Below are 24,583 nucleotides of genomic sequence, written 5' to 3'. Positions count from 1 at the left end.
AAAAAATAAAATCATTTCGATTTTGTTAATGAACACCGTTGTCTGTGTTGCTGTTTTCGCGGGAATATTTTAAACCGGGGACGCAGACTGTGGTGGGGGGCGGGTTCAGTGTTCTGATGCAAATGATGCTTCTAAACTCCCGGAATGACAGGCTCCGCACTGGTGGACTGGTTATTTCAATGGAGCCTGCCAGCACTCCTGGGGGGGACTGTGTGTATGTGTCGGCTATGTGACTTTCTGGCAGGGGGGGTAGGGTTACAGATCCCCTGCTGCGTGGATCTGTGATCCAGGATAAGGACCGCTGCATAAGATCTGTAACTGCCCTCCCCCGCCACAAAGTCACACGACAACACCCCCCCCCCCCCCCCAGAACATGAAAAACACCTCCCAGACTGACCAGGGTAACCAGTGACTGCACTGTGTATGTGTCCTGATGCTGGACCTGACACCGCCTCTGTACCCTGCTAAAGGTCACTGTCCTGTCCAATTACCAAGCCCCTTCCCCCCCTCCAGACAGACTCTCCCTCAAAAGAACCTGACTGAAACAGTAATGAACAGAAACATATTTTTTCTTAACAACCAGACAGGAAACTGGGGGGTGAAAGTCGGACGGGGGCTTGGGTGAGGCGGTCAGGAAAGGACTTTTCAAATTTTGGGGAATGACAGCCTTCTGGTGCTTGAGCAGTCTGCAGGGGTGGAGTGAGAGTTTTCACGGACTCTGCCACCCCTCCTTCTTTGGACTTTGGGAGAGGGGGGGTATGGGACTTGGTGGCGGGGGACTGCGGTTCCTGATAGACTGCAGCGGGGCTCTGTCCTCCTGCCTCCGTTCCTGCAGAACATCAACAAGGCGCCGGAGCGTGTCCGTTTGCTCCCTCAGAAGTCCAAGCAGCGTTTGAGTCGCCTGCTGGTCTTCCTGCCCGCCACCTCTCCTCACGTTCCATGTGTGTCCGGTGCATTTGTGACAAATTCTCCCTCCACTGGTTCTGCTGTGCTGCCTGGGCTCAGGAGCAGCCCATTAGTTCTGAGAACATGTCCTCTCGCGTCTTCTTCTTTCTCCGCCTAATGTGCGCTAGCCTCTGGGAGTGTGATGCCAAGCTGGGTTGGGAGACAGTTGCAGATGTGGCTGTGGGAATGAGGAAAAGGCAGTGAATTCCTCCGAAAGAAAAATGTGGTTGTGAATCAAGAACATAGTTTTTCTCTGTGAACAAGACCATGAACCACACCTATCACATGCGCACTCAGGACAAGGTCGAATTTTCGAACCTCGCCTTCAGTGCCTGGGCTTTTGCACTGCCGATCTGGGAAGCGGGGCAGGACACGGTACTCTCTGTAGCAGGCAAACATGGTAAGCCGTAGACTTGTGGCTGCTTAAAACTGTAGGAGTACCACTGGCCTCCTTTCACATTGAAAGCACTGCCAGTCTGTGCTGCCAGCAATCGGCCAAGCAGGAACTCTGGCCCTGTCCCACCCCCTCGCGGATGAGCCAGGGAAAGATCCCTGTATGCTGCCCCTCTCCCGCCCCCACCGCATGGCTGTAAACCAGCGGTCACAGTTCTGTAAAGGAACTTGTTGCAAGCAGTCCCAATACTAACAGTCCCCTACCTAATTCAAAGCAGGTCATCATGAGCGACATAACTCTCATGAGGATCCCGGACACCGAGATCCAACGGATGCTTCGAGAAAGCCTGCAGAGACCGGGGCCCTATGCCGCCATGCTATGCAAGGCAATGATACCGGAGTACCTGCTTGTCTCCTGGCGCGGGAACGTCTCCTACTTCGGAGGACCAAGTAAAGCCGCTCTCCCCAGGAACCTGATGAACAGGCTATCCCATTACCTGCAGCAGAGCTTTGTGGAGATGTCCGTGGAGGACTACTGCTCTATCCCCGGACATATAGACAGGATTCTAATATAGCTGCAGTAGCAGGCACTAAAGAGTGGAGCAGCTTGGGCAGCACAATCATGCACAACCGGACACTGTTTGATTTTTTTTTAAATAGTTGTTACTGATTACTTAAGCGCCCAGGGGGAAGAAATCATGATTCACAGATTGTTCTTAGTATTAATATTCAAGTTTTGTAAAAAATAAAGGTTAATATGTTTAAAGCACTTACCGCTTGATCCTTCGCCTGAATCTGTGTCCAGGTTACATGCTGGGGAGGGTTGGTAGGGGATCTCTGTAAGGGTGATGAAGAGCTCCTGGCTGTCGGGGAAATCAGCTTGGTAAGCGCTGTCGACTGCCTCGTCCTCCTCATCTCCTTCCTCATCTTCCCCGTCCGCTAACATGTCCGAGGAACCGGCCGTGGACAATATCCCATCCTCAGAGTCCACGGTCAGTGGTGGGGTAGTGGTGGCGGCCGCAGCAAGGATGGAATGCAGTGCCTCGTAGAAACGGGATGTGTGGGGCTGGGATCCGGAGCGTCCGTTTGCCTCTTTGGTCTTCTGGTAGCCTTGTCTCAGCTCCTTGATTTTCACGCGGCACTGCGTTGCATCCCGGCTGTAGCCTCTCTCTGCCATGGCTTTGGAGATCTTCTCGTAGATCTTAGCATTCCTTCTTTTGGAGCGCAGCTCTGAAAGCACGGACTCATCGCCCCACACTGCGATGAGATCCAAGACTTCACGATCAGTCCATGCTGGGGCCCTCTTTCTATTAGATTGCACGGCCATCTCTGCTGCAGAGCTCTGCATCGTTGCCACTGCTGCTGAGCTCACCTCGATGTCCAAACAGGAACTGAGATTCAAACTGCCCAGACAGGAAAAGGAATTCAAATTTTCCCGGGGCTTTTCCTGTGTGGCTGGTCAGAGCATCCAAGCTCGGACTGCTGTCCAGAGCGTCAACAGTGTGGTGCACTGTGGGATAGCTCCCGGAGCTATTACCGTCGATTTGCATCCACACCTAGCCTAATTCGATATGGCCATGTCGAATTTAGCGCTACTCCTCTCGTTGGGGAGGATTACAGAAATCGATTTAAAGAGAGCTTTATGTCGAACTAAATGGCTTCCTGGTGTGGACGGGTGCAGGGTTAATTCGATATAACGGCGCTAAAGTCGACATAAAAGCCTAGTGTAGACCAGGCCTAAGATTCTGTCAAGGGCACTTGTACAGAACAGGAAGCGTACCGCCTGCAGCATCCCCTCAACCAGCCACGTCATGAGGGGGTTGCTCCGTTCTTTGTCTGCCTCCAACACACTCTAGTCTCATGTTTCCCCAGCTCTGTTTTGACAGAAGCAGGAGAGGAGAGTAAAGGTCCCCATGCAGTGAGGCAGACAAAGCCGTCACTTACCTCAGCCAGCAAGATGGTCAGGTCCTGGCTTGGCAGCCTGGAAAGCAACACTGGCTGCTGTAAGGGTTCCAGAGACTCAGCTCAGCTGTTTGGGATGCACCTAATCGACTTCAGGAACCTTGTGTCAGGATCCTGACAAGAGCATTCAGGACCAAGGGCGAGAGCAGAGTGAAACCTGAGGCTGAGAATAGCAGAGGAGTTTGCAGTCAAGTTCTAAACCAGAGTCGATACCAAGGATTAGAGTCCCAGTCAGGTTTCAGGGTCTGGGTGAGTGGGCAAGGCCCAAATCAAGCCGAGGTCAAAGCCAGGAGTTCAAGAGCAGGAATGGTCATGGCAGCTACAGAAGATCCACACCATTGCCTGGACATTTCCTGAAATGCCCCTTAAATAAAATAAATAAAAAATAAATTAATGGAGATATCCTATCTCCTAGAACTGGAAGGGACCTTGAAAGGTCATCAAGTCCAGCCCCCTGCCTTCACTAGCAGGACCAAGTACTGATTTTATATAGGGTAGGGCACCAATCAGGAGCCATGAGGTGCAGCCTGTTAGATTTCCTGTGGTCTGTGTATGCAGCAGGTCATGGTTACAGTATCCAGTATCCTCTCTGACAATGGCCAGCAATCGATGTTTCAGAGGAAAGGGCAAGAAATCTTGCAGATGTGGGATAATCACATTGTCTCCTCCTAATCTCTAATAAAGGCTGGTTTAAGCAGTGAAGCATGAGGTTTAATCTGTTAGCAAGATTTGAAAACAGATTGGACATTTATACGGATAACAAGAATATACTGCAATATGTTAATGCTATACTTTTGGCTTTAATTATATCCTGTGGCAATGAATTGCACCTAATACTAGTACTTTATCCATTACTTTGACATGCTGAAAGAATACTAATAAGATAGTGAAAGACAATTTTCCTTTGCCGCATCTGTTAGGTAGCCCCTGCTAGTGTTATGTCTCAGGGTTCTTTGTCATGGTCTCGAGGTCCAGCCTCTCAGTCACACATCATATTAACCCTTCTACTTTATGTGTGTGCAGGAAAAACCATCACAAGTTTCTTAACTGGAACTGGTGGGAAATTTTCCAGTTAAACAGATTTTCTTGTTTACAATCGACTCAGCATTTTCCATCGAAACGTTCTGCAGCAACATTTCGATTTCATCAAAATTTTCAATGGAAACTGAGAAGGCCGGGCTGGCCAAACAGCCTTCCTGCCTGGTTTCCTGTCAGCCTGTCCTGGCTGCCCATGAAAAATGTTGAGTGTTTGTCCTCTCATCCTGAATCGGGACAAAATTTTTAGTGGGAAGGAAATTCCATTTCCCAGCCAGCTCTATTCTTAACCATTGTCTTGAATGATGGAAATGCAAATGTTACAACCAAAAAGTTCTGTTCTTGCTTACAAAGTTGTGAGTTCTGTAAAGTCAGTTTCCTCCAACACAGAAGGTTTGCGAATAGGTGCTCTTTGTGGTCTGTGATAGAATCATAGATATGGAGGAGTGGAAGGGACCTTGTTAGGTCATCTAATCCAGTCCCCTGTACTGAGGCAGGACTAAGTATTATAGACCATCCCTGACAGGTGTTTGTCTAATCTGTTCTTAAAAACCTCTGATGATGGAGATTCCACAACCTCCCTAGGTAATTTGTTCCAGGCTTAAGTGTTTAGGTTAGACATTAAGAAAAACTTCCTAAATCTCCCTTGCTGCAATTTAAACCCATTATTTCTTGCTCTGTCCTCCATGATTAAGGAGAACAATTTATCACCCTCATCTTTATAACAACCTCTTATGCTCTCGAAGACTGTTATGATCCTCAATCGTCTCTTCTTCAGACTAAACAACCCCTCATCCCCGCCCCCCGCTTTTTTCAAACTTTCCTCTTAAGTCATGTTTCCCAAAATGTAGGGCCCAGAACTAGACACAGAACTCCAGTTGAGGACTTATCAGTGCTGAGTAGAATGGAAGAATTACTTCTCGTGTCTTGATTGCAGACAGAGAGACAGACAGACCCAGTGCAACCATGGGAAGGGGCATTGACCTGGTGAGCTATTCCCCAGAGGGACCAGGAGGAGGTGCCATCCTAGCCGTGAGTAGAGCACCCCCATGATACGGAGTTATGAATTTAAGTTCCGAAGCTTCTCTTTTGAAGGTGTTGTGCAGTTTTTCTTTGAGGACAAGGACTGATAGGTTCGGATATAGAGTGATCGCCTTGTGAAAAGTGTTCACCCATGGGTGATGAGTATTTTTGTCTTTTATCATTTTGCGGTGTGAGTTTGTTGAGAATGTAGAGATTGTCTGTCTGATTTCACCCACATAGTTGTTCTTGAGGCATTTGATGCACTGGATGAAGTACACTATATGTTGTGATGAGCATGTGTAGGAGTAGGACGCCTGGATCTTGAAAGGGGTGTTGGGTGGGGGGCGTTGTTGATTAAGACATCTCTACAGGTTTTGTATCTGTTGTCTTGGCAGTCTGGTGCCACTTTGAGTTGGTGTGTCCTGGTCTGTGTTGAGCTTGTTTCTGATTATAAGGTTGTGGGGGCGGGGGTGTTTGAAGGCCAGAAGAGGCAGTTTTGGAAATATTTCTTTCAGGATGTCACCTCTGTCTGGCTTGTCCTCATCTGTCCCTCCACGGACGCAAGTTGACACCACACCATTCTGTTTTGTTGCGAGCATGTTCTTTCCATTTCTGGCCAAAATGTTTGTCATAAGATCAGCCTAGCACGTTTTCAGTCTGCCCAGTGGTTGCTTGTGGTCTCTGGGGATCCAGTCACTGATGCGGGTTGTCCACCTATTGTCTTGCCTGCGGACTACATGACCCGCCCATCTCCACTTTGCGTCGTACATCGCCTGCACTACATCGGTCACCTCTGTACGCCTTTCAGGATGTGGTCCCCATCAAGTGTGGCTTGTAATTGTTTCATGATACCCTGTATGGGTTCCAGCATGGGGTGGTAGGTGACAACTAGGAGTGTGCAGTTGGTGGGGCGGGAGGTTTCCTTCTGTATTGAAGCCAGTTCTCTCAGGGTATTTGATGGCGCATTCCATGATGCAATCTACTTCTCTGATGGAGTGTCCTTGTTTGCTGAAGGCAGTTTTCAGTGCGTGTGTACACTGGACTTTCTCCTTGAAACATATTCTGTGGTATCTGGTTGCTTGGCACTAGATAACCGATTTCCTGATGGGTCTGGGGTGGTTACTGGATCTGTGGCGGTAAATGTAGTGATCGGTGGGTTTCTTGTGTATGTTCTTTTATGTTGTAAATATAATATGTTCAAAATGTTCTAACTGATGATGATAAATGTAATGAAAAATGCAACTAAAATATGATGCTATGGACATAGACGAAATACTGTTCTTTGCAGCACCATAGAAGCCAAACAAGCTGTTTGGAGGCAGGTGGACAGATGGACACATCTGTTGTGGTTGCTTACTGTAGTTAGCACTTAACAGGAATATAATTCTTTCAGGTAAACAGAATAAGTCAAGACTGATAGTCACCTTATCTGGGACCTCATTGCCATAAAGAGCTTGATAATGCACGCTAATATCACAATTTTTCTGTATTAAAGGATTTAGTGGAGGCAAAAGATAACAGATCTATAGCACTGGAAACACAGGTCCTTATTATAGCCATAGGCATACAATAAGATGTTGAGGCTTACGCTGTCCCTGTGCTTATTCCTCACTTGTGACCTGGAGGGGATCGCCTGTAGGACTGAGAAGACAAATCCATCTCTCATTCAGTTTTTGGCTTTGTGAACAAGGGTGTCTTAGATCTGTGTACTGCACTAGTGTGCTAAGAATGTACAATGCATTTCATAGGGACTTTCTGGGTAGTTGTGGTATCTTAAAGGTCATCAGATGATGACTTCTGGTATCCACTTACCTGAATTGGATTTGAATCAGTAACCTAAAGTTAGAATCCATATTTAATTACCATTCTCATTCCCCACCTACTATCTCAATGGATTCTCTTTAAGAAAAGACAATAACACATCACTCTGCTTCTAAGCTAATTCCAGACTCCTGAAATACTCTTCTTGTTTGTTCCCTTGACTGAAACTTGAGGGACTTGATGGCTTGTCATTCTCATTGGAGGGACCTCCTCTCTGGAGCTTGCCCTTATTTAACCAAGCCCAAGTTGTACTGACTTTCAGGCATAGGACAATATGGCTTTTAATTAGCAGGGGTTTTATTTCAATAGAGGGTGTGCCTGGGAGGATAGTGAGGAGCTGTTTGATATGTGTGGCCACATTAGCCATTTGTAATTTAAAAGAAAGAAAATGTTTGTTCTCAGGCCTAGTTATATTTTGATTAGGCATGTTTTAAGTGTTCATATGGGTATACATTAATAAAGAGCACCCCAGAAATAAACATTCAGGTTTATTGTTTTTCTACTAATATGTTTTCAATTACATCCCTAATTTTATAGCAGAATAGCAGTTTGGCTTATCTATATTTTTCTTTAGAGTTTTATTACCCTTTTTTCGCCTCCCCTCCCCAACTCTGAGTCCCTGTTGTGGTACTCAGCCTTTCAATAGCTCCTTCATAAACCGAAATGTCTGTAGCTCTTCATAGATTAGTCAGCAGAAGAGCTGTAAGTGCAGCCATATCTCACAGGATAGAACTTGGACCTTTGTTTGTTTGCTTCAATAGTACAAACTACTAATGCCTGAGGAAAGGAGACTTGCCTTTAGATGTTAGTATCATAAGGTATATGACATGCAGTCGAGCAGCTCTGATTCCCACTGGCAAAGATTAGTGGTACGTTAAATGCACTAGCCAGTTCATTACAATTAAATGATCAGTTAATTCTTCTGGGCCAGATAATGAATTGGTGGTGACAGAACTTACATTGGTTTCATGAGAAGCTGTTAATCTCTCTACCACTGGCATCATTTCAAGAGAAAATGAAACCGTGAACTTGTCTAGTGGTCATGTTTTAATGTAAAGCTTAAAAAACAGAGAAGTTAAATATGACAAGAGACGAACCACAGAGGGACCTCCAAGATCTCTCACTATGACAGTTACAGGCCTTCAGGGGATTGCTGTTTCACTTCAAGGCCTGTCCTTGTCTTTGACTTGATTTGTGAAGAAAAAATTATACCACCGAACATGAGGGTTATCTTTCTCGTTTCCTCATATCGACTCTGAAAATTTCCCTTGCCTTTACAGAGTTACTGATCTTTGCAGTTATATGGCAGCCAAAATATTCCATGGCAAAGAACAAAGGAATAAACGTGTAATATCTGCAGTGTATGACTTCACTGCTTTTTGCGAGGTAATAAAAATAGGCTGTTAAATATCAGAACTCTCGTTACTGCAGCTAACCCAAATGTTCTCCATTGTGGGATGTCAGCCCTAAGTTTTTGATATCAGTGCCAAGACTCTTGAGTTAACTTTAATTAAAATGTTTTTTTCTATATTAAACTTAAGATTTTTTAAAAAGCAGTCCCAGGTTATTCACTTAAATTCCATCTCAGTGCTACATAGCTTTTGAGAATGGGGCGTCTTTTACTGTTACATAAACTCAGATTCCAGATAACCTGTTTCTCACCATCTGTAAGAGTTGCAAACTAAGTCAGATGGGTTAAAGGCACTATGGCAGAATTGGGAGGGCAGGGAGATCTTTCCACCCCTTAGCCACCTTCTCGCTGTTAAAAAGTCTCTGGAGCGACATATTACCAAGAAACATGATGTTCTGAAAAGATGCCAGTAAGACCACCTGGTCCCAGAGCACAAAATCAATCAACTACCTCACCATATTATTATTAAAAATAAATTCATTGCTTTTAGGTTCCTTGTAAATCAGTCTTAGCAGTTTTTATTCCCTCCCAATAACTTTTTGGCATGTAAATTACTCTCACAGCATCCGGCAAGTGTTGCAATTGTTTTTATTTAAAGAATGAATTTCCCTCTTATAGCAAAGGTTTAGGATGCAGCATTTGCAAGTTGAAAAAAAAAAACAGTCCCTTTATCAGATTCCTTCTGTTTTTATCATCGATCTTTCAGCCTTCTTTGCTAGCCACTTATCTTCCCAGCCACTGGTAAGGGACCAAAGTATCTAATCAACTTCCCACACAAGTTGATAACTCACCTAAGGGCATCTTTATTATCAATGAAAGGTAAAATATGCACAAAGTCAGCAACCATTGTTCCAGAGAATGAATTCAGGCACTATTAAATCTCACCCTACCTAGCATGGGAGGACTTGACTGTTGTGCTAGCTCAGATCATAGGAATTGCTATTCTGGATCAGACAAGTAGTTCATCTAGTCCGTATCTAGTCCCTCATGCTGACAAAGTACTTCAGGGGAACATGCAAGGAAACCTACAGGGTAGCCAGCTGGCAAATAACCTCACCAGAGGGTGGTTTTCTTCCCAATGCCCACTAGTTACAGGTTGGTTTATGCTCTGAAGCAGGAGGATTTATACTTTCTAAAACTCTTGGTTATATTTTGAGCCTAGTTATCGTTCATACAGTGAGTGTGTTGGTACCATGCTACTGGTGGGCCAACATATTTTCAATGTAATAGCGCACATCAATGCTATACAGCAGGAAGCAATGATACAAAGTCAATATCTCCTGTAGCTGTGGGTTCAGAACAGAAGAATCTCCCATTAAATGCAGCCTTCCCCTTGCTGTCCCACCAATGTGTTACACCCTTGACCTGAAAAACACATTACAAGGGAAGAAATTTAGTTTGGGTTTCATGCCTGTTTGATAAGACTGACAACCAATGAGTCCATTTTAGTGCTGGTTTGTGTGGCTTTAAACGTGAGCAGATGCATTGTATTGCAGTCAAGAGTAACAATTCTCACACAGTTGAATCAGTACACATCACACTGACAGATTTAAATGTTTCTGTTACCCAATTTAAAGTTAAAGGAATGGGTTGTAAAAATAGTTGGCTGTGGGATAGTGCTTAGATTATAATGTACTTATGTTAGTGTATTTGCCCAAATCAGGCACAACTTAAATCCTACATTGCTGAGGACTTGAGTGACCCTGCTAGTGAAAACTTGTGCAAGTGTTACAGTTCTAGGCGGATCCGTGAAGGTGGTAAGCCCCACATCTTTATGAATATGCTAGCTTAATGTACCGAGGCAAAACTGACTTCACTTTATTTTAAATTCACTGAAATTAATCTCTGCTTTCCCAACATATAGTAGGGAAAAGGGAGAAAATTGACCCATCAAAAGGCAGTGTCACCTAGAGGTTAGAGATCAGCACCCATGCCTGTTTCCAGCTTTGCTATGGACTCGGTTTACAAATTCCTTTAATTAAAAAAAAAAGACCTGTACTGCCCTCTCTCATTCTGATGTTGAGTATTACTTGATATTTGTGAAGTGCTTAGAAAGCCTTAGATGAAAGGTAAGCATGACGACTTGGGGAATATCTGTTAATTTATTAATTTCTTTGTGCTTCATGAATAGCATTTCTGATTGGGGCCAGTCGTGAATTAGATCACCACTTGATGGCCAGCACCTGGCTCAGTGAGGAGGTATGTCTGCAAAAGGATGACAGGGCCATCCAAGGGGAATAGCTCTACCCTGGTAGAACAATGGGGTTGCAACTGGCAGAATCACTGGTGTTTAACAACTATTAGCCCAGCACTCCCAGAGGGGGATGGAAAACCCCCAGCAGAAGAAGAGAGACAGAAAACGGTGCAAGACCCTGCTTTTAAGAGCGACAAGTGCTCTAAGCAAGGACGCTAGTCCCTGGGGAGCAACAGAAAACATGGCTGGAGAAGTGAAAGCAAGAAGGACTTCTGAGGCCCCAGGGGAGGGGAGGGTTGCATTCACAAATTTATTTTGCATAGATCTGTAAATCTCTCGTGCTTTCTAAAGGCTTGTCTACAGGGTGGGGTAATGCGCACTCTGGGGTGTCATTTCTAAAGCAGATTAACATGTTTTGGATTAAATGGTCAGTGTAGCCCCTGCTGGTGTGCATTAAAGGTTCCCCAGTGCATTTTAGCATAGTAAAGCACTATGTTAAAGTGCACGACACCAGCAGGGTCTACATGGACAAATGAATGAGCAGCATGTTAGTGTGCTTTAGAAATCACATACCCCTAGTGTGTGTAGCCGCAGTATGTAGACAAACCCTAAAAGGGGTGTGTGGGTGGAGAAGGATTGTTTAAGAAGTTGCTGGGAAAGCCTCAGTTCCTCACTTTACTTGCCGGGTGTCCCTGAAAACACTAGAGTGCTCACAGCGGTGGAGCTGTGGAGGAGCTTGCGTAAGCAACAGGGCAGGCTTGGGAGTGTCAGCATTGGTTTTGAAGCTCCAGGCAGTTGGGCTGCAGTGTCTTGCATCCCAAGGAAGGGTTGCAGACAGGGAGTGTGCACTTAGGTGTGTGCCCTGCAGAGCCAGAGACTCTGTGATGACCAGATCCAGCTGTCGTGGGTTATCCATATGTACATTATCCGTATGTACATCTCACAATGATTGCGTCTTGGCAAGTTATGAGCTTTCTATAGATACCTCAGATAATATCCCTTATGGATAAATACCCTGCAAGCTATGTGTTTGGTGTAATGAGTTTGACAGGTCTGAAATGAGAGCTATTTACAAAGAACAGGGGACTGTTTGTCAATGGGGTCATTGTGTCACACCTCCCCTGTGATATTGACCCAGTAGGGCTACCCCGGCTATTCCACAGGGATCAGTTCTGGACTTTTGCTACCATGGATAGGGCTTTTGCTACCATGTTTTCTTTCCCTTTGATAAGCACAATCTTTATCTCATATTCCAGCAGCACTGTGCACCACCGCAACAGCCTATAACTGGTACCTTTGGTTCTGTGTAACCACATCAATGGAGAGTGATCTGTTAACACCCTAAATTTTCTGTTGACCACATAATGTTTTAACTGTTTGCCCACACAATTGCATAGCACTCTCACTCTGTCAGAGTAGTTTTGTTCACTGGAGGTTAGTTTTTCACTTAAGAATGCAACAGCGTGTTTCTTGTTGCTTTCCCCTGTTTGCATTACAACCACCCCTTGCCCGCCCCCCCACCCCATCCCTGTCCCCACCCCGCCCCATCCAATATTTGGCTGCAACACTGCACAGCTCAAACACTTTATTAAAATCAGGACTTGCAGAACTGGCTTTTCTGACAGGATCTTTTTCTTTTTTTTTTTTTTTTACTTTACCAAAACTCCTTTTGATGGGTTTCAGAGCAAATGACTTTTTCTGGTTTATTTGTTTTACAAACATCTGTGCTCACTGATACAATTATCACTAAACCCCTCTACAAACCTGTGATAATTCGCCAATCCTATGAAGGACTGTATTTGCTTTTAAGTTCAGGGTACAGGCCACTTGACAATAGATTCCACCTTTAGGGGACTAGGATGAATTTGGCCCCCTACCCAATGACCAAGATAAGGGATTTTAGCTGATCCTATTTTGCATTTTGACACCTTAACAGTCAAACCTTCACTTTGAGTTTTTGCAACACAATACCACATGATTTTTGTGGTCTTGCCAAGTGCTTCAAAAATGGTGATGTGATATCGATATATGCATGTGCGAAGTCCTGTAGCCCATGTAACACCTGGTTAACAAGCCTCTGAAAGATAGCTCCTGCACTGATAGTCCAAATGGTAACACTGTAAATTCATAAAGCCCCAAATTCATTATGAAGTCAGACTTTTTTTTTTCTGTGCCTCATTGCCTAATTAGTGCCATTACTTAGATATGCCTGGGCCCCAAAAGTCAGGTCGAGGTCTTGAACCATCCCAAAGTGTTCCCGTCGCATCTGGGGTCCTGTGTCGGGCCCAACTCTAACAGATGTATCGGTTATTTGTTGAAGTTTGCTAAGTATCTTTATTGTATATTCCTATTGCAGGAGACCAAAACAAGGCATATTCCGCAAACAGTACTGTCATCATGGCTTGGTTACAGGCTGGCTGTGGTTACTAGTGAGGTTTAGGGGGTGTAGGATGGCTGTAGTGTCCGTAATCACGAAGCACTTTTCAGTCAAATTGGCCTATAGAGCTCCCTTCTTCTATTACAGACTGCACTAGCTCAATTTAGATATAAAACTTTAAGCAAACAGCTCAATGTGTTCTTAAACCAGAACTCTGGAGAACTAGCCAAAGAAACCACTGCCTCTGATAATACTCCACAATCTTTATACCACCTACCCTGACCACACTTGGCTTATAGAGCTAAATTCCCATTGATTTAGATAAGACTATTTTCACAGCTGCTTGTATTCATTTAAAAATTGGTTTTCACTTGCTGAATTTGGTTGTGAATACGTGTTTCATAATTGAGAGTTCCCATCAGAAATCCCCCTTGTTTGTTGTCTAAACATATTCCCTTGCTGACTTTCATCTTGAGATTCCACTCAGTTTAGAGACTGCCTGGATAGTAATACTACAGAGGATGCCTCTTTTCACCACTACAAGCCTTATTTGTTATGTAATATTTGTCTGCTTTGTTTGCTAAGGTTAAGAATGGGCATTGGAAATCTTAGGTGTGAGGATACATCATTATCGGCACTGATCTCCTTGCCCACAGCCAGCAAGTAAAATGCTGCAGGAGTGCTCATAAGTCCTAATTGAACATCAAAAGTTCAAACCAGTGCTTCGACCCACCTGGTTATTTGTCTGTTAGGACTGCAGGAATTGTATTTGGTCTTTTTTAACAAATAAGATCACAGGCGATTAAAGGAGATCACGTATGTGATGAACAAACATTATGGATCCAACACTCATCTGAGCTGAGGATTCCAAATAACTTTAAGGGAATCCCCATTCACCAAATGATTTTTTTTTTCTGTGCTCTGACTTGTACATTATTCTCCTGACTAAATTCAAAGTGACAACTTAAGAGCAGAAAGCAATGCATGTATTAGGATTTTCCGCAGGCCTCAGGCCAGAGAACAGATCTGAACTGGCAATGCACATAATCAGGAGGCAGTAGTTATTGTTATGACTCTAAGAAAAAACAGGATGCATGTTCCTACATGCTGCGGGAACATAATTCAGCAGCAGTGAAACCGCTACCATTTCTTAGCACTTTGTCTCCTGTGGTTCTCATTTTAACTTTAGGCCCAGTGCTATCAGCACATGCCTACTTTTACTCATATGAGTGTTCTAATGGGACAGCTCATCAGGTGAGTAACCTTAGTCACATGCCTATGGGTTTGCAGGATTGGGGCTTCAGGTGTGAGCTCTTTGGGGCAAGGAAGTCATCTTTATCATGATTGTCAGATGCGCTTCCCCTCTGTCGTGCTAAGTAAGGGCTTGTCTATATAAATCTACCCCTCAGTAGCCTGCCACACACTAAGTATGCACGTGGATCTGGCTAGCGTGCACTAACAGTTCTGTAGTGCATTTTAATCTGCTTCTGTTTCAAAGCAGGGTGGATCAAAGCACACTAGGAAACTTTTAGTGTGCCTCAGAAAGGTCCACGTGAAGCCTGGATGTGCATCAGGCTAGTGTGGGGTAGATTTACACCCTATCTTGCTGCAAGCTCAAGTGTTTGACTAGACAAACCCGAAATATCAAAAAAGCCAAGCTGCTGCTATGTTTGTCAAACTACGGTGCTCTTCACTCTAAATTACTCACCCTGTGGCCCAGCACTGAGGCTATCATTAATGAAGTTATTAAATCCTTTGTTTTCATGCTGTATGCTAATATTGAGTCCATTCACTTTTATGAGCTGTGGTTACATAATTTAAAGGAAATATCTTGCCTGAAACTAAAATAATCTCATTGTTTGACACAGGCAGGGGCAGGTTTTAGTCTTGCCTGTGTTAGCCAATTTGTTATAAGACAGATCTTATCTTCTGAGCACCAGCTCTGGGTGCTCATTAAACTTCTTTCATTAAACTTCATGAAAATGTGGTGGGCCTACTTATTGAAATCTGTTGTTTCATGTATGTAAATGAGGGCAAAATTTGGTTCATTAGCAGAGATTCCAAAAGTTAAAAAGCCGCACAGTTTTTATTTTGATTTTATTGTATCTGAGAACCTCTCCAAAAGCCAGGAATGAGCATCTAGTTGTCCATTAGGAACTGGATCTATTTTACATAGACTAGTATCCACATCACAACTGGAATTCATTGGCACCGCTCTTGGTAGTTGTGGAAGAAGTACCACAAGCTGAGTAAAAACGGAAACTGAACGTGGCACCGTCATAGCTAGAGACTCACTCCAGCTCAGGGTGGAGGAATGTGTGGGGTAGTGGAGGAGAACTGTTGATGCTGCCCATGCTGTATTTTTCCTGTGGACTGAGTTAGAGGACTTTGTTCTCCCAGACTCATGTTCTGGCATACTTCGTAATAGTACTTTGCTTTCATGGAGCACTTGCCCTCCACCAATCTCAGTGGTGTACAGAGTTGGCGAAGTATCATTATCCCTATTTCACAGAGGGGGTAAGTAAGACACAGAAGTGAAAAAACTTATGAAGAACACACAGAAAATCAATAGCAGAGCTGAGAATACAACCAAGGTGTAGCGGGGTGGTTACCTGCTCCTGCCCTGAGGGGCTTAAAACAGCCCTGGAGGAGGGCTGTGGAAGGGCAAGATGCCTGGGCTGATTGGGAGGAAGCAGGCTCAGCTGGGGCCACGCCCCAATCAGGGCCGAGCTGGCCCTATAAAGGCTTGAGCCAGGAGCTCAAGCAGACAGACTCTCTCTCTGAAAGCAGAGAGAGAGATGGGCCTGGCTGCAGGGTACCTGAGTGGAGCAGGGCTGAGGAAAGGCAGAGGAGCTGGGGAGCTCCAGTCTGGAAAGCCCCAGGCTGCGGCCTAGCATTGGGCTAATAGGTACTGGGGGTTGCAGAGGGCAGCCAGGGGTAGGCAAAGGCAGCGGGTCCAAACCCAACCTTGCCTGTGATGAGTGGTGTATACTGCAGTCTGCCCCAGGGAGTGGGGCTAGATGGTGACTGGCAGTAACCTTACACTGAGGCGAGGTGGGGTTAGTGGGTGGGGGTTCCCCTGGGTGGGGAGACCCAGAGTGTGGGGGTACTGCCATGGGGGCAGCAACATGGAGAAAGGGGCACCGGGGTCCTGGGAGGGACATGGGGGCCAGCAGCGGTAAAGCGGATCACCAGCCTGCAGAGGGTGCCCCAAGGCTGGCAGAGCTAATTCCCGGAGACGACCAGCAGGAGGTGCCGCAAGGGTGAGTCCTGCACTATTACACAAGGTTTCCTGCCTTCCCCATCCATTGGCTCATGATACCCTACATTCATTTTTATGAAGCAAAAAGTGACTTGTCTTTTTCACCTAAACCTAGATACATATGCTTCAGGCATTCCTGTTTTTGTACAGGCGTGTGGTCTAAGCATATGGAAGTCTCTCTCTCATTCCTCCCAATTAGTCTGATGAGAACATATCCTGCCTGTACCCTTACTTTACAAAGAAGGTACTTGCATTCCTAAACTTGCTGTATCTCAAAATTACACTGATAGGAGCATTTTGTTGGCAGAATTGTCCTGGTAGGGTAACATCTAATGTCTTCAAGTCAACCCAAGTTTGCTGGGGAAGAGGAAGATTTTGTAAAGTGCTGTCATTTTTACAGTGCTCTGGATAGGTTTTTGTAATCTATTCTGGGGAGTAATACTCAAGGGATTTCTCCCACCCCCTCCCCAAGATGGTGGTCTTTAGGAAAGTTACCATCAGCCCCCCTCAGGGCACAGCAAATGCATATGACAGTCCCTTCTGCGAGAAGTTCACAGTTTCATTCAGACAAGGACAATCAGGGCCGGCTCTAGAATTTTTGCCGCCCAAGGCAAAAACAATTTTGGCCGCCCCTCCCCCAACTCCGCCCCTTCCCCCAGGCTCTCAAGTCTGAGAGGGAGGGGGTGCAGCGGCGCGCGAAACGGCTGCTCGGGATCTCCCCCGCCCTCCCAGGTTTGAGAGCCTGGGAGGGAGGGGGAGACTCCGAGCGGCCGCGGCGCTCTCAAGCCTGGGAGGGAGGGGGAGCGCAGCCGCTCGGGATCTCCCCCGCCCTCCCAGGCAGCAGCAGCGGAGGTGAGCTAGGGCGGCCCACGGCACATTTTTAGGGGCGGCATTCTGGCGCCGGCCATGCCGCCCCTAAAAATGTGCCGCCCCAAGCACCAGCTTGTTTGGCTGGTGCCTAGAGCCGGCCCTGAGGACAATGTTATTTAAACACAGATGGGGTACCAGGTGACAGTCCTATGTAGAAGCAGACCAGAGCCTTAGAGAGATCACTGTTGAAGAAGTGGAAGCACTGAGGAGTTTGATTAGCTTTAATTAGAAAGGAATTTGAACATCTGATGGTTAGATCCAGTGTCTGAAATCCTCCTCCCCCCTCCCCACACACACACACAGTTCAGAGTGTTCTAGGTTGACCAGATAGCAAGTGTGAAGAGGTGGGGAGGGTAATAGGTGCCTATATAAGAAAAAGCCCCGAATATCGGGACTGTCCCTATAAAATCAGGACATCTGGTCACCCTAGAGTGTTCAAATCTAGGGTTTTAGTTCAGGCCTACTTCTATTTTCATTGAAATGCACCTTTTCAGGCAAAGATAGTCTCCCCCTCCTCTCTTCTCCAGAGACAGAGATCTGAGCTCATCTCTTTTCAGAATGTCACCTTGTTTGCTACGTGTTTCAAAATAAGAGTTCTTGGCTTGAGAGAGAGAAACTATTTCTAGCCATTAGTAGTTGTATGAACTGGGGAAGCCTCCAATTTTCCTAAATTTATTTTAAGGCTTGAAATGGGACAAAATTTCTAAACAGTGTCTACTCCTTCACGTGGTCAACTGGCAATGTTTGGTAAATGGGATGGGATACTATCAGCATTTAATAGTTTAAGACAAACATCTCTCTCTCTCTCTCTCTCTCTCTTTAAAACAAGTGCCACCAAATTCTACTCTTTTATCCCCTAGTAAGATGGGCAGCAACAGAAGCAAGCAGTGAGATCCCCTCAACCTCAGAGCACAGGGAGAAAGCCGTGTCCATAGAATCAACTTCCCTTTCTGACACCCAACTCAAGGAGAGGAGCACAATGAGAATTCCGCATTCCCCCAACCCAAGGACATGTTGAAACAGGAGCCTTATGGTTAGGGGTGTGCTAGGGAGCATTTCACAATAGGATACAGTGACATGCTACTGCTAGCCCAGAGAGCAGGCTACTAGTAAGGACTCCGGGAACAGAACTTCTTCCAAATCTGGCTACAGATAGGGGCAAGAACCCAGAACTGTTCCCCATCCTCAAATCACAATCCAAGCAACAATGAGATGTTGCAGCCTCTCCCAAGGATGAGGGGAAAATCATCCTTAGGAGGCCACTGCAACCCTGGTTAGCATCAGCTTGTTGGACTTGCCTACTGCTCACTCCACAATGGCGATGCAGATATTATCCTCATTTTAGAGATGGGAGAACTAAGGTACAAAGTCCTACAGTGTGTGTGTGCCAGAAGCTGAAACAGGAACAGACCCAAATCTCCTGGCTCCCAGTCCTGTGCGCCAATGATTCAGCCCTGCCCTCTTCATCTGTAATTTCATTTTTTTTTTTCTTTCAGATTTTGAATCTTTGAAAATATAACATCCTATTTGAGTGCAAAGGGAGATTTAGTGACATGAATTCTCACAATGGCCACGTGACACAGATAATTGTTTTATATTTGAAGAAACTGAGGGGGACTTTGTGGCCTCGAACAAGCCACTTTAGAGGTAGAATCAGGATTAAACTTCAAGAGTTGCTTCCTGATTCAGTCCTGCCACTCGCAGACCATGTTACTTACTGCAATGGTTAGACTTAGACCACAGCTTAGAGGACAATACAGGGAATAAGGAGCAGAGCAGGTTTATACAGTAGTCTTCCAACTCTGGCTTTGGTCCCAAATTTGGCTTTGATACAAAGTAAAATGGATTTTGAATGTTCATGGAGAACTACTGTCCAACTATGCCATAAAACTCCTATTCCTCAGGTTACTCTGCAAAGAGGCATGAACAAACCCAATAACTAAAAAAAAAAAAAAATTCCAGAGAAATAATAATTATTCCAGTGGAGTGTTCTTTGATGCAGCTATTTCCATCCAAACCAATCAGGCTGCAATGTAATAGTCGAAGAAGAAAAGAGCTTCCCTTTGTCTAAGAAGAAAAGCCTGTGCCAGAGCTGCCCAGATAACCAGGAAACCTGTTTAGATTAGGCCAGCTTGTGACTTGCACATGCTTGGAGCAGTCCTCACCTTAATGAAATATGTAGTTCTATTTTTATTTTTTTTTGCAAAGGAAAGACAGTGTCTCTGCAGTGGTTGCCCTGAATATTAGCGCTCCGAATGAGGAATATAATTACAATTCCTAGTTGGTTTGCAATCACTGGAGTTACACCAGAAACAATTTTGTCTCCTTATACATAAGCTACAGTTTCTTTGGTTCTAAACAAACATGGTACTTATGGAGTCTCCTTTCTAGGGTTGTCAGAAAAAAGTACACCACCCTATTCTTAATAATTAGATAAAAGGATAGGTTCCCTTGCCATTCTGGACTCCTAGCAATTATCTATGTAATGTAAATCCTTTAAATTGAACCCAAATTTGCAATCCGGGTGATCTATAGGTTTTGCATGGCCGTGTATTAGGATTTTGTGGCCTCCTCCTGCTGTCTCCACACCAGTAACTGGGGCTATAGCAGTGTGTTTCTGGGCAGAGACGACCCTAATTATATCGTTTAGTATCAACAGTTAGCTTGGTGCTGATCAAGACAGTATCTACCCTAAGACCTTTACAATCTAATAACTACCCAGTGTGGCCACATAGGTAATGTAGGCCTATAGCCTCCTTGCTGGGAGGATGCGTACTCTGTCTTTAAAGCTGTAGTAAGAAGCCAGACCGGCAAGGGGTGTGGAGAAAGTCTGAGGCAGAAGTTCTCTAATGAACCAGCAGCTTTTTCCTTACTTTGACAAAGTCCTTTGTTTAAATAAACCAGCTCTTCCTGTGTTTCTTTACCATTGTCACATGGCTTGAAAACTTGCTCACCGTCCAAGTCTATCTCAATGTAGCCCAGATAGTGGAATATAAATTCTGGGCTATACCTGGGTCTCAGTCAGGAAAGGAAAATGACTACTTTTTGGCATTCCTCCTATACTTCTAGGGAAGCCATTCCAGGAACAGTCAAATTATGCCTTAGAGATTAAGATGGAGCTCTGTGTTATTCTGTGCTTTCCCAGAGGATAGGGTACTCGACTGGAGATCACAGACTGCCTGTACAGTACTTAGCACAGTGGGATCGCCAGGCACCACAGTAACATATATTAAAATGCACCACAATGGAAACAGCATTTGAGCCTCAGAAAAAGTTTGTCACAAAACAACTGTCTCTGAAGCTTCACTCTGAAAGCCACCAATTGCTGTTTGTTTGTAAGATCTGGATTCAAGGCTTGTATTGAGGATCATCATCATAGCAGTGGCCCAAAACATCACCAATACCCCTCCTGCCAGAGGAGAATTGTTCCCTACAGGCCATTCATGATTGATGGCTTCCACCATTTCCCTTGGTGAACTATCCCATAGTTCAATGGCTCATAATTGGGACGTTTTCCTTTTAGTCTAAATGTTTTCTTAAATTCAACTATTCATAGTAGTTAGAACCATTTGTATAAGCTTAATTCGTCTCACACCGTGGCATTTATACTCTTTCGATACCTGTGGATAGTTATATCCCCTGCTAGTCATACTTTAGACAAGCGTAATGACCCATTAACTGTGCATAAACTTGATAACTACGGGAGTAAGATGCCTTGCTTTCTGCAGCAGGAAATTCTTAGGTATCTTCAGCTGATTTTAAAAAATGTAAGGCTTTTATTGAATTAAATAGAAAATAATTCCATAAAAATAAAATCAAACAAATGGCTAAGCAGCAATGACAGTGTCTGCCCACAAAGAGCTTACAATTTTACAGATTCATGTTATGCTGCCCCTAAATTTTCAGCATGCTGCAGAATTCTATATTGAGAACACAAACTGCAATAGAGAAGTTGGCAAAGGGACGCTGAAGGCACAGGCAGCTTGGCAGAGGACAGTTGTGGCTTTTGGCCCTTGGGCAGTAGGAAGATAAGCACACTCAGGGCTTGTCAATATGAATGCTTAGTTCACAACAAGCTGGGTTACTAATCTGCGCTGCACTAGCCTGGTGCACGCTAAATGTCCTCCTGCTGTGTGCTAAAATGCCTGTTTCAAAGTGGGGTAAATCAAAGTGCACGGGAACTTTTAGTGTGTGGAGAGGGCCCGCGCAGGCACACAGTGCATGGCAATCTAGTGCGGAGTAGATTCATGCCCCAGCTTGCCGCAAACTGTTTGGTATAGACAAACCCTTAGATTATGTCTACACTGCACAGTTAATCTGGATGATTGGCAGCAAGGCTATCCTAGCCTGGTTGTGAGCATTCCCCCTGCAGTGCACTCCCCCATGTTACTGTGTCTTCACTGTTTCTGCACTCCCCGTGTCTGTGGGTGTATCCGATGGTTCTTTGTGCTGAGATGCTCTAGGGCTCTCGCTGGAGAACATGTCTGTACTTTGGGGGAGGGGGAACTGTGGGAAGGCACAGGAGGACTATCAATACTTGGGTGATTTTCCCTGTACTCTCACTGCAAGTGGGCGGGTTCCAGCCCGAGTTAAAGCAGAGCTTGGGTTCCAACCCATATCACCACCTTTGTGAACTAGCCTGGTCTTAAAGCACTTCCAAACCCAGGTCAGAGGTTTTTCTGTGTGGATGATAGGAGGATTAGGACTAAAACCTAGCTAAGAGCCTGGGTTACCTGGCTATTTGTTCCCAAAAGGATCAGCAATAGAGTCAATGTTGACATTTAATATGTTTTGTTTTGGAGTTAACGTTCTGAGCTGAATATGTACAGTTCATATTTCTGAATATTTATGCACCTGCAGTCTCAAACAGATATCACTGTATCAGTCACACTCAGTTCATATGTAAAATATTTTCTTCATATCCACGTGATCAAGAAACTTAATTTTAAAAATTAGGTTTAGATGGAGTCTGTTGGTTTTCACCTCTAGGTGACCAATTTCAGATTCCAAGGCCAGAAGGAACCATTGTGATCATCTAGGCTGACTTTCTATATAACCCAGTGTGATGGGTTGGACGCACCTGTCTGGGATGCCACCTGATGTACTGGGGTTTCACTGAGCCTCTCCTGCTCCACCAGCCTGGATTCCCTCTCCCTGTTTTGCTGAATTAGGCCCTCCAGCCTCTTGCAGTACACACACAAGTAGGGCCACACCCAGCTGCAGACACAGACTGAAGTCAGCCTCTGTGTGAGAGGACTCACCCAGCACTCACATGCACGCCCCTTTTCGGAGATAAATCCAAAATAATACTGTCTTACACTGTATAGAAAAATCTGCACAGTGCAAGCTCATAAAATTTCACCCTCTTCCTATAAAAGGCAGATTTTAAGTGGTCAAAGAGATTACTAAACAAATAAAACAAAACACGCAAAGTAAGTTTGATCGACTAAAGAAATTGGCTACAAATAGTAATTTCTCACCCTAAATATTGTCACAGGCAGATTACAGAGAGTCTTGAAAGTCAGCTGCTCTGCCTTCAGCCTGAGACTTCAAGTATTATTACTCACAAGCTAGATGATTACTCACTTCTAGCCTGGGTTCAACTCTTCTTCCCCCAGTTCAGTTCTTGCTTCCAGGTGTTTTTCAGAGTCTCTTTGGGTGGGGAGGCAGAGGAGAGCCACAATGATGTCACTCCCGTGCCTTATATAGCTTTTGTGTATGGCATGATCCCTTTGTCTTCCAGTGGAAAAAACTGGCAGGGGGTCCAGTACCAGGTGACTCAAACCCATGTCTCTGCAGGGTTGTAGCAGCCATTACTCGCAGGCAGTCTGGTGTATCCACAGGAAGACTAATCTCTTTTTTACAGTCCATTGTCTTTGCTAATGGGCCATCAGCCCTGCCTGGCTTTGTCATTGTTGTACCTGAAAGGCTAGTTCTGGGTGACATCCGAAGTAGTACATTTGAAATACAGATACATGGTTAAAATTCCTAACTTCAGATACAGAAATGATACAGGCATACAAATTGGATAATCGCATTCAGTAAATCATAACCTTTCCATGATATCTTACACAAGCCATCTTGCATAAAGTATATCTGTTATGCCATATCCATATCATAAGCATATTTCCATAAAGAATATGGAGTGTAACATCACACCCAAGCCATGAGTGTAACGTCACACCCAAAAATTCCCCAAAATAAATTTCAATCCTGCCTAGGTGAGCAGTGACTTGGAGTCATTGCCTTCTAGCTGTTCTGCAACCTGTATGAATCAAGCTTGGTTCATCTGACTCTAGTTCCCAATTGACAGATGTTCACATCACTATAACACTAGATTTGGCAACCATCCGCACCTTTCACCACCAATACATTTACACGCAGATTTTTTTGGACTGTTTTCAAGTTGATCTGCTTCTGTCTGAAATGGTTTCTCATCCTACTACACAGACTGACTGCAGCTGCTGAGAACGAGTTGCTGTAAGGAACGCACTATGACAGTTTTGGTTTTGCTATGTTTATTTCTATTGGGTTGTGTTTTTTTTAAAAAAAAAAAAACTAAATGAAAAGTATTTCCTTCATAATTTGCAACCTTTATGTCACATACTGAAAGGATGTAGGAAGACTCGGGCCCTTTCAAGTGTAGCCAACGAGCCGTGGGGTGCTGGGGAAGGTTTTGCGCATGTCCATGCACTTCTTGTCAATGAAGAGGGAATTGGCCTTCACAGAAAGGTCATGCTCCAGTCTTGCTTTGTTAAGGACCAATAGCTGAAGAGTATCATGGGCCTCTCGCAGGCGCAGCTTCAGGGTCTGTAATGTGTCATCTATAGTAAACACTTCATTGACGAGTCTGAAAAGGGAAGAGGAGACAAGTTACCCAAATGCCTAACAACCCCTTTCCATGGTCTGTTCTTCAGGGTGATGGATGGCCAGGATTTGTCTGCAGGACTTAGGGGATTTAAGTGTTAAAAAGAAGCTTTGAATTGGACTGAGCACCTGGTAGGAAGGGGAGCCCCTTCAACAGCAGCTTGGGCTGCCCTGCGTTGAGACAGTTTGCGAGAATAACTTTCTATCTCCCCCGTTGCCGATTGTCAATGCAGCATTTCCAGGGATGTCACTGCAGTGTCAACCCCCTATTAGCTGGTGTTCTAGTGCAGTGGTTCTCAAACTAGGGCTGATGCTTGTTCAGGGAAAGCCCCGGGTGGGTTTGTTTACCTGCTGCGTCCACAGGTTTGGCCGATCGCGGCTCCCACTGGCCGCGGTTCACCGCTCCAGGCCAATGGGGGCTGC

At 44.9% G+C, this 24,583-nt stretch overlaps 1 protein-coding gene across 1 annotated transcript in view; it reads right to left on the bottom strand.

Annotated features, from left to right (window-relative positions):
- Positions 1–23,920: 23,920 nt before the first annotated feature.
- The window catches only part of TEKT5 (tektin 5), a 51,610-nt gene continuing 50,947 nt past the window's right edge, over positions 23,921–24,583 (bottom strand). Inside the window, exon 7 of the mRNA XM_024194034.3 lies at positions 23,921–24,143. Within this exon, the coding sequence (XP_024049802.2) occupies positions 23,930–24,143 (214 nt within the window). The 3' untranslated portion in view covers positions 23,921–23,929. The remainder of the gene's footprint in view (positions 24,144–24,583) is intronic.

Source organism: Terrapene carolina, unplaced genomic scaffold, assembly GCF_002925995.2.
Source record: "Terrapene carolina triunguis isolate 2854851 unplaced genomic scaffold, T_m_triunguis-2.0 Scaffold93, whole genome shotgun sequence".
NCBI classification, from domain to species: Eukaryota; Metazoa; Chordata; order Testudines; family Emydidae; genus Terrapene; species Terrapene triunguis.
This window is presented reverse-complemented; position numbering and strand designations above follow the sequence as displayed.